This window comes from Anomaloglossus baeobatrachus, chromosome 5 (genome assembly GCF_048569485.1).
Source record: "Anomaloglossus baeobatrachus isolate aAnoBae1 chromosome 5, aAnoBae1.hap1, whole genome shotgun sequence".
In the NCBI taxonomy this organism is placed as follows: Eukaryota; Metazoa; Chordata; class Amphibia; order Anura; family Aromobatidae; genus Anomaloglossus; species Anomaloglossus baeobatrachus.
Window position 1 is genome coordinate 55,321,067 of NC_134357.1, and position 11,370 is coordinate 55,332,436.

An 11,370-nucleotide genomic window follows, 5' to 3' on the forward strand; every position below is an offset into this window, starting at 1 on the left:
GAGCCATCGGTGAGCGGGGGCGCCAATTCGCCTTATAGGGTGCCGACCTCCGCTGCGAGGTAGGGAGAGTTTAGGGCTATTGCCCCAATCCCTGCCCCCTCCTGTATTGGAATATCTTATTGTGTCTATAGTCACATGTATGTTGTTTGGAATTTTAATGATTATAACATAATCATGTAACGATCCACAAGATAATGGTGGACGCTGCAAATCATGTAACAAATGTTCGTTTTCCTTTAATAATTCGATCTTTATATAAGGTATTTTTGGCTTAGTACCTAGAACGTGATTATATTTCTCACAGATACTTCAGATACAGTGTGATATCCTGACCAATGATGTACGAGCCGTATACAACTGCCTATATAGTGTGTTAAACATGTGTATCCTCCAATTCCAGATCCTATATCAGTGTCAGGAGCACGTGGTCTCAAGCCAGGAGACCGGGTGATCCTAAAAAGACAAGTCAGAATGATCCCTGAGTCAGAATCAGGTGGACCGATCCAGCTTATCCCAACCACAGCAACTTCCATGAAGCTTGAGGGAAAACCCATCTGGAGACAGCAGCCGCTGTAAAGAGTCCATCGTACCAGCAGAATGAGGGTCACAACACACATAGTGCTGGATTATCTCATATAGAACTTTATGGAGAATTTCTAGATTGGGGATGATACATGGGAAATAACCATAAGGGAACAATGGGTACAGGAATATTACACAAATAAGGGCTCATGTTGGGAAAGACATTATCTGACCTGAACCGATCAATTATTTTAAGGGTTTAAGTGACTTAAGGATAACATACACTTATAGGTAACTGGTATTGTTTTATTTGTTGGTATTTGAAGCCGTAAAAGTGCTACTCTGTGTTACTGAAGGTAATCGGATCCATGTGTAAGGGAAATCTTGTTAAAGGCCTCCTGGTGGTAGATTATAGACCAGAGACAAGAAGAGATCCATTAGTGTTGTGATACAATCAGGTATATTCGGGTAGAAAAGTCTCGAAGACGCGGACAGCACTCGGATATTGACTGAGAATCAGCCTTTCAGAAACAGTAACGCTAAAAGCTGCAGCATAACAGTAAGAAGCTTATTCTTACAATTGCCTTACTCTTTCTAATCGATTAATCTCAAATTCTGAGTAAGCTCTTCAGCATTAAATAAATCTGTTCTAGTTACCTGTGCCTCTGTGAACTGTGTGTGCGGGATGTGATCAACTCTCTGATCAGCAGTCTGTATCAGTGGGGCAAAAGCTTAGTATTGCTTGTATAGCAGATAGGAAAAATGAAAAAAAGGTTGCAGTTAAAGCATTAGAGCTGATGTGTTAGAGGACCACGGTAGGGTCAGAAGGTTAATAAAGTATTTAGGGGGGACTGTTGAGGAGAGCCATAAGATGAAATACTTAATTAACCTCTTGACAAGGCATTGGGGGAAATATGTCGATTTGCCTTACATAATTCAGGTTTCAGATCATATAAATGACACAGATATAAAGGTGTCTGCCATTGCCTGTTTCTCCACACCTTGCCTGGAATGCAAGGAATGTCCAGATGTAAGAAGATACCATATAAGGGAAGACTGGTCAAGCTGGAAATCACAGACCAAACCATCAGCATGGATGCACCAGATGACTTCCCTGCCATCGTCATGGTTTCATCCACTGGAGTCAGACCCGCCCATCAACAGCAACACGGATCTCCCCATTGGCTAGTCAATGAACTGTCCCACTAAATGTGCATATCTGAACTTGTGTACGCCCCTAGCCTATATCAAGAGGACGCATGCTTTTCTCTGTCTGTTGTTTGGTGCCATTTTCTACTGTGACCAAGAAGAGATTACACATCCGACTGTGTCTGGTGTGGATTCTTTTATGCATGCACTTGGCCCATATCAATTCGGCCAGGCAGTAGGCACCTTGTGATCTCTGGTTATGAGTTCACCTTAACAAAACCTATTTTAAAAAAAAAAAAATAATCGATCAAATAACTTGTTCTGCACTTTTGGACATCTTTGAAACACTGTAGGTTTCTAAAAATGGCAAGCAACTAATAGACGTGACATAATCATTCTTGTGAAATTTTCTACTCAGAAGACACTCTGTACGTTCCCAAAAAAGTCAATGGGAAATATAAAAAGAATCTCAGAAAACAACCAGACATTTTATGGAGAGTTTTGCCATAATTTTTCTTACCAAAAGCTAGGGGTTCCATCATTATTGAAAGGAGTGAAAAAAAATGACCAATAATGACAGTAAAAAATACAGTACTTCACAATAAATAGGAAAACCCTCCAAAAAAGCCGATAACCCATGAAAAAAACCTCCGAAAATTGCTGAGAAAACAACAGAAAAAACTATACAAACTACGCCTCAGGAAAAAACCCGCCACAGAGTTTCCTGAAGTGTCTTCTGCTTGGGTTTGCCTCGGTTTAAAAGATGTTGTGTGCACACAGGCATTTGGGCAAGTTTTTCCTAAAGCATTCTTTAGTGCCTAGTTTGGATAGGTTTCCTTCAAGAACTGCTCCTAAGAAGGGTCAGGCACTTTTTTATCTGACATTTTTCAAAACATCTTCATGAAAAACCTCAAAAAATTATTAATAATAATAATAATAATAAAAAAAATAAAAAGTCATATCAAAAGTGAAGTGGTTTTCTCATAGAAGTGAATTGGAAGACTTTTCCAAGAGTTTTCAAACTGATTTTTGAGGAGAAGCCACATCATATAAATCTTCAAAAACTCATTGTAAACATAGCTTATTAAAGTCCATTTTTACCTGAAAGTTAAGGCAGACGAATTTGTTGTCTTGCTGGAATTTTTTTTCGACCAGTGTGGTGTCCTTGTCTCCCAAGTTTAAAGATATTTTCACGTTGGTCTCTCCTTCAGCATTCTCCATTTGTATACAGATGGTTTCTGAATGCTGGCTCTGTAACTCTGATGGGAAGACGACGGCATAGTGTCTGGAAAGAATAATATATAAGATTAGATATCATTATAAACCTAATGGAGGTAAGGAATATCGGAAAATGGTAGAGCTTCATAGGACACATGGTTATTAGTGTCTTCTCTTCTGTGATGGTTGATAGGATAAATTAGGGAAGGACAATGATTAGGGGAGAGATAGTGAAAGGATACTTCACCACGCTACATACAAACTTTCTATGTGTAATCATCCACATAGTTGTCTATGACTAAGGGCGGCTTTGCACACTACGACATCGCAGGTGCGATGTCGGTGGGGGTCAAATCGAAAATGACGCACATCCGGCGTCACTTGCGATATCATAGTGTGTAAATCCTAGATGATACGATGAACGAGCGCAAAAGTGTTGTTATCGTATCATCGGTGCAGACTCCGACATTTCCATAATGCCAGTGCCGCGACAGGTACGATGTTGTTCCTCGCTGTCTGTGAAGCCGCAGGAGCGAGGAACATCTCCTTACCTGCCGCCAGCGGCTATACGGAAGGAAGGAGGTGGGCGGGATGTTTACATCCTGCTCATCTCCGCCCCTCCGCCGCCATTGGCCGCCTGCCGTGTGACGTCGCTGTGACGCCGCACGACCCGCCCCCTTAGGAAAGAGGCGGGTCGCCGGCCAGAGCGACGGTCGCAGGGCAGGTGAGTGCATGTGAAGCTGGCGTAGCGATAATTATCACTACGCCAGCTATCACAAGATATCGTACCTGCGACAGGGGCGGGGACTATCGCGTGCGACATCGCAGCATCGGTTTGCAATGTCGCAACATGCAAAGCCCGCCTAAGGCCACCTTCACATGTCAGTGATTCTGGCACGTATGTGCTAGTTTTTATACCTACCAGAATCACGGACATATGCAGACCCATTATAATCAATGGGTTTGCGCACACATCAGTGATTTTCCACTAAACATGTCTCCGTGCGGCATACACACATGTCCATGATTTCTGCACGGAGACATGTCCGTTTTTTTCTGGCATCACTGATGTCCCATGGACCACACTATGGTGTGATCTGTGAAACATGTAGCAGAAAAACAGGTACATTGAAAATAAAAAGCTTTTTATACTCGCCTTCTCCAGCGACGCTGTCTCTGGATGCTGCTCTCTGCTGCTTCCAAGCATATGCATTTATGCACTGCACCGCCGACCCAGAAGTAGCTGCAGAGGGGTGACAGTGACGACCGGAAACACAGCACTGTGAGAGTTCAGCACCACAGACAGCAGGAGCGGGGACAGGTGAGTATAATTGAGAGATTTCCATGTGTTATAACTGATCACGGATCACTGGTAGCACATGGAGAACACGCGTGTGCCGTGAATCACGGCACACGGAGGGACATATGCGTTTTTACATACAGGGTGCTACATGGGCATACAGGGTGCAACTTCCTGGTAGTGACTGAAATAGTGCCGAACACTAGAAAGAGAAAGACCTAAGGTCTATCTACTGGCAGACCCATATGTATTTGGGTGTTTGTGTGAAAGGAGAGGAGACCATGAGGCATCAGGTTGGTAGTTTGTCCCAAGGAGCGGAAAGAGACAGTGTGAATGTGAATTTCAGGCAGTAAGCCTAGATGAGAATGGAGGAAAGGGTGAGGTCCCATGTGCAGTCCAGGGAGCCAGAAGATCCAATTGAAGGGAATTGATCAGAAATAATTGATAGGAACAGGATTTTAGCAAATAATTGTTGCTAAAATAGAAACAAGCAATGTGGTTGCCAAATGGGGACCTGAGAATAGCTATGAGCATCTGTAGCGTTACATCTCGACCTATGCAGGTCTCACAGGGGAAGATGGAGCTTCTCATAATGGTTTCCTGAAATTTTGCAAAGTATAAGGAAAGCAATGTGTATGTGTATGTATCTGCTAAGTCCCCCACATCTGTGTGCTGCAAAAGAAGCATTTCTGAAGTATTGTGCCTACGATCTACATAGTTCATATCAAGTTATTATTCAGTAATCTCTACCATCTGGTCCAGCAATCTTCAATGATAACATGTATCACCCAGATAACAGCCAATACACACATACCAAGCCAGGACCCCTATTTTTATGTAACATGGTTGGACGCGGAGGACGTATACCTCGCGTACAGCTACCGACCATGGTCACATTACAATTACAAACCATATTCTCTTGTTATTTTGTTATCTATATGGTCATCTCTTTAGTTGTCCCCCTTCACATGTCCATGTTTCCAGTAAGTATGGTGTCCATTTTCATACTTACTAGAGACTTGTTCTCATGCATATTAATTAAAATCTAGGTTGATCTTCACACCTCTGTGGTTTCACATGGACTGTGTGAACCATACTTGTGTCCGTGTGATCCACACAGTGCCATGTCCACTTTTTTAGCATCAGCATGGATGACAAGGGAAAATAGAAGTATATGGGTCTGTGAAAAAATTCATACAGCACACAAATGACATCCATGTGCCATCCGTGTACCATATGTGTGACACGGATCAGAATTATATGCATTGAAGAAATAAAAGATTTTTAGATGTTAAAGATGTGCAAAGATGATAGATAGATAGATAGATAGATAGAGAGAGAGAGAGAAAGAGACAGAGAGAGAGAGATGATCGATAGCTATTAGATAGATTTTACAGCTAATAGCCAAATAATTAATTGAAAAAACGATGTGGGGTTCCCCATTTTTGATAACCAGCAAAGATAAAGCAGACAGCTGTGGTCTGATATTAGACACCTAATGTCACCACTACTTTACTAGCACTATGGCTTGATGCCAGCTGACATCAACGCCATAAACCAGTATCCCAATTGCTAATGCACCAGGACATAATAATAAAATAATATTTATTCATTTATATAGCGCTATTAATTCCACAGCGCTTTACATACATTGACAACACTGTCCCCATTGGGGCTCCCAATCTAAATTCCCTATCAGTATGTTTTTGGACATGTGATAGGCCACTTCTGGGGGGCTACTGTCTGGTATTTTTAGGTTGGGAAGGGCCCAATAATCATGCACCTTCACATTCTGGTAATATCAGCCAACTTCTGTCTGCTTTACCTTTGCTTGTTATCAAATTTTTTCCAATTAATTATTTATTTAGCTAATAGCTGTAAAATCTATCTATCCATCCACTTATCCACCCATATATGTATCATCTATCTATCTTTCACATCTTTAACACATATTAAACATTTATTTCAGTGTCATATGTTTATTTCTGGTACATATCACATGGATAGCACACAGATGACTCATGGATGACACACATACACACAGATGGCCACACGGATGTTCAAAAGGCTGTAGACCAATGGCTCTACTCCAACTCACACCCACGAGTATAAAACTATGTGTAATGTGTAAGTTGGTTGCTATAAAATGAGTTTGGCCCAGACATACTTCTTGCACAGGTGCTCCAAGCTGGTCAGTGTCCGCCCCTGTTCAAACCAGTTTCACATGTAATGTACAGAAGTCTGGTAATTATCTAATGGAAACCGAAAAGAAATCTAAAACTAATCGAAAATTATGCGCCTGGGAATGTACATACAAGTGCATCTCAATAAATTAGAATATCACCCAAAAGTTAATTTATTTCAGTAATTCAATACAAAAAGAGAAACACATATATTATATAGAGTCATTACACACAGAGGGATCTATTTCACATGTTTATTTCTGTTAATATTGATTATGGCTTACAGACAATGAAAACCAAAAAGTCATTATCACAGAAAATGAGAATAATTATCACAAAACACCTGCAACAGCTTCCTAAGCATTTAGAATGGTCCCTTAGTTTGGCTCAGTAGGCTACACAATCATGGGGAAGACTGCTGACCTGACAGATGTCCAGATGGCAGTCATTGACACACTCCACAAGGAGTGGAACCCACATCTAGGTCATTGCTAAAGAAGCTGGCTGTTCACAGAATGCTGTATCCAAACATATTAATAGAAAATTGAGTGGAAGGAAAAAGTGTGGTAGAAAAAGGTGCACAAGCAACCTGGATAAACGCAGCCTAGATAGGATTGTAAGGAAAAGGACATTCAAAAATTTCGAGGAGATCACAAGGAGTGGACTTCTGCTGGAGTCAGTGCTTCAAGAGCCACCACACACAGACTTATCTAGGACATGGGCTACAAGTGTCGCATTCCTTGTGTCAGGTCACACATGGCCAATAGACAATGCCAGAAGCGTTTTACCTGGGCCAAGGAGAAAAAGAACTGGACTATTCTTCAGTAGTCCAAGGTGTTGTTTTCAGATGAAAGTAAATTTTGCATTTCATTTGGAAATCGCGGTCCCAGAGTCTGGAGTAGAGTGGAGAGGCCACAATCCAAGCTGCTTGAGGTCTAGTGTGAAGTTTCCACAATCAGTGTTGGTTTGGGGAGCCATGTCATCTGCTGGTGTAGGTCCACTGTGTTTTATCAAGACTAAAGTCAGTGCAGCCGTCTACCAGGAAATTTTAGAGCACTTTATACCTCCTTCTGCTGACAAGCTTTTTAGAGATGAAAATTTCATTTTCCAGCAGGACTTGGTGTCGAGGGCGGGGGCCAGTTTCCCCATCGCGGGGGCTGCTCGGGGAGATCGCGCTCGGATCCGGTGCCTTCTCCTCGGTGGCTCGAGCGAGCCGGACCCGGGGCTCGAGCAGCGCTCCTCACCCACGAGTGAAAAGGGGAGGAATTGGGGATTTGTATAGAGTTCGTGACGCCACCCACGGGTCGTGGGGATGATGGGCACCACCGCTGCTGGTGACGGGGTTCCCGGGAGTGATGGCGGGGAGCAGCTAGGTTTTGACCCCTCCGTGGGTAGGGGCTGTTGGTCCCGGGGCCCGGTGGCTGATTGCTTTCCAGTAGGATGGGGCTCGCAGGGTGCAGGGTCGCGGTGCAGCGCAGCGTGGTGCCTGATGGCACTGGTGTACTCACTCAGATACAGATGGACAGAGTCTCTGGTAAATCAAATGGCTGGATGGATAGGGCCCACAGCCAGCTGCAGTGTTTCCCTGGACAGGTTGATGGTGGCTGTCATTTCCCTGCACCTGTGTTTGAATGTTGACTCCAATGCCTGGGCACCGGTAGTCCGCTCCCCGATGTATTTGTGCCGGAGGAGCCCCTTTGCCCACAGATGCTGGCCCTTTGGATCTCTGGCCCTTGGCGGTGGCACTTATCCGTACTGGTTGGGCTGTTGCTTTCAATCGGGACTTGGTTGGGAATGAACCCCTGAGGTCCAGACGTAATCAGACAATTTGACTAGAGGTTGGCTTTAAGCCTAGTCGGGGTCTGAGTACCCTGCCTGGTGCTTGGCTCCAATTGGCTCCCCGGTTCAGTACCGGCGGGCCACCGCCTGACCCCGGTCCTACAGTTCCGCTGACCTTCGCCAACTCCTGCAGACGGCCACCACCGTCTGCCGACCTTGCTGTACGTGCCCGGGTTCCAACCCAGACACCAACAGTTTTCGCTCCTCTTTTACTACTGCCCACAACGGTACTCTCCTTCCAACTGTGTTTTTCCCGCCTCCAGCCTGTGTACTCCTCGGTGGGTGGGGCCAACCACCTGGCTCCGCCCCACCTGGTGTGAACATCAGCCCTGGAGGGTGGCAACAAGGATTTTAAGTTGGACTGGTGTGACCTGTCCAGGGAAGGGTGTGTGTGTGTGTGTGTGTGTAGTGAACTGTGACCCCTGGGGTCCAGGGCGTCACATTGGTGTGGAAACACGGGGCTCAGTGGGTGCTCTTCTCCACTGAACCAGCCGCCTTTAGAAAGACAGCGTGGCCCAGGGCTCATCCCAACTGAATGCACGACCTCCTTAACCGTGGGCGGAACACTACTCAGACAACACAGGGTGAGGGAATCACAATATTAAGACTTTATTGGATCCCCAAAATATTAACGGCACATAACACATAACCAGCAAAACACACAAACGTAACAGGCAACAGATTCTCACCCTTCCGCTGTCTCACCAGGGATTAGAATGTACTTGCCTCAGAGCTTCCAGGGCCACTTACTCCAATCCAGCAGCACCCCGCTTCTGGCGGGCACCCACCGAGACTGGAATAACACCAGATTTAGGAAGCTGTGTGAGGTCTGCAAAGTCTGTAGCCAGGTGACCAAATTGTCCCAACCTGGGTTTCTTCCTTAAGTAGTCTCTGGTTTGATGATATAATCCTGGCAGCCGGAGTCGAAATCCCTAGACTGTGGATATGGTCTCCAATTGGAACCGGAGTCCCTAGATTGAAGCCACAAGGTATCCTGATCCTCTAGCCAGCTCCTAAGAGCTAAGACTGGATCATGCACATCCATCAACAACAACATGGTGACTTAAATAAATCCCTTTTATAGCCATAACCTTCCCTTAGAATACACTGCGTCCTCATCGGATTGGTTGGAAAAGATTGCTTCTCCCATTGGATGAATTTCAAGCTGCTGGATAATGTTCATTTAAATGATGTGCATAGTAAGACTGAGGATATCTACATGAAATCTGCAAGTCACAGACTAGACAATGGCTACTAAGGTAATTACATTAGCAATACACAACTACTTTACAATGATTACTGGAAGGGTCTGGAGAAACAATAGCTAAGCAAACATGAGATAGCACACAGAAGAACAATGACGTCTAGCTGAATTTTAAGAAACTTTAACCCATGCTAGGCATTGGGTGTCCATGTCATCACAATTGGCACCTGTCCACACTGCCAAAACTACCAATACCTGGTTTACTAACTACAGTATCACTGTGCTTGAACTCGCCTGATCTAAACCCCATAGAGAATCTATGAGAGACACCAGACCCAACAATGCAGATGAGCTGAAGGCTGCTATATAAGCAACCTGGGCTTCCATAACACCTCAGCAGTGCCATAGGCTGATCGCCTCCATGCCACGCCACATTGATGCAGTAATTCATGCAATAGGAGCCCGACCAAGTATTGAGCCATTTACTGTTCAGACTTTTCAGTAGGCGCCAACATTTTTGATTATAAAATCATTTTTTCAGTTGGTCTTATACAATATTCTTAATTTCTAAGACAATGACTATTGGGTTTTCATTGGCTGTAAGCCATAATCATCAACATTAACAGAAATAAACACGTGAAATAGATCCCTTTGTGTGTAATGACTCTATATAATATATAGGAATAGATCCCTCTGTGTGTAATGACTCTATATAATATATAGGAATAGATCACTCTGTGTGTAATGACTCTATATAATATATAGGAATAGATCACTCTGAGTGTAATGACTCTATATAATATATAGGAATAGATCCCTCTGTGTGTAATGACTCTATATAATATATAGGAATAGATCACTCTGTGTGTAATGACTCTATATAATATATAGGAATAGATCACTCTGAGTGTAATGACTCTATATAATATATAGGAATAGATCCCTCTGTGTGTAATGACTCTATATAATATATAGGAATAGATCCCTCTGTGTGTAATGACTCTATATAATATATGCATTTCCTTTTTTGTACTGAATTACTGAAATAAATTAACTTTTTGATGATATTCTAATTTATTGAGATGCACTTGTAGGTGGAACGGGGTATACAACTTTCTTTTTGTAATCATTAAATTAATAGACCTGTCATTTCTAACCATACTTAGAGATGACTTCTAGTTTTATATAAATAAATCTTATTTTTTTTTCCCATGTTGACCAAACTTTTTATATTAGTGCCTGTCAATAAGATGGGTTATAGAGGTAAGAACAGTTATGGATGGCCTTCAGGATACTGTTGTTGCTTGTCCTTGTTCTTGGCTGCAGAACAGGACATACAGTATATGCAGTATAAAGTTTTCCTTTTTAAAATTTACTACAAAAAAGTCCAAAAAGTGTCTTATCCTCACTGCAGTATAGTACAATAGAGAAATATATAACATTTTTCAAGTAAAATAAAGGCAAAATATAACTATTATACTTACAGTTTTGCTTCCAGGGTCCCTAAGATCTGTAATATGACCAACCCCACACATACAGCCCAGTGCCCCATTGTGCGAGCGACAGGACAGTGACTTCTGTGAGTGATATATAATCTGTACAGAACAGGGCAGTGACTCCAGCATTTATATAATCTTTCCTGTAGAGCCGTGTAGTTGTACGTACACTATGGACATTGCACAAGAACTTTGCATATCAAATATTTGTTGAGCACGGACTGGTCAGATAAAGGCTTTGGACATATTTCTCATTAATAAAACAACAAAATTGGGGCAGTTTTGAACTGATTACGTTATAAGTATATCATATGTAAGAGCCTTCAGGAATATAATGTTTAGTTAACACACTTGCAATCGATGATAAACACTTTGATTTAGGGGGAGACCATTAAGTAATTTCCAAATTACTAAAATTATCTTATATTTTTAATTCGGTAAATTATTCTTAGCGGTTGA

The 11,370-nt window shown here is 42.8% G+C and overlaps 1 protein-coding gene across 1 annotated transcript in view; it reads right to left on the reverse strand.

Moving 5' to 3' along the window:
- Positions 1–10,967, reverse strand: part of LOC142310806 (alpha-2-macroglobulin-like) — a 160,777-nt gene extending 149,810 nt beyond the window's left edge. The window contains exons 1-2 of the mRNA XM_075348518.1: positions 10,900–10,967; positions 2,773–2,956 (exon numbers count right to left, since the gene is read on the reverse strand). Of these exons, the coding sequence (XP_075204633.1) occupies positions 2,773–2,956; positions 10,900–10,967 (252 nt within the window). The remainder of the gene's footprint in view (positions 1–2,772; positions 2,957–10,899) is intronic.
- Between the last annotated feature and the right edge of the window lie 403 nt (positions 10,968–11,370).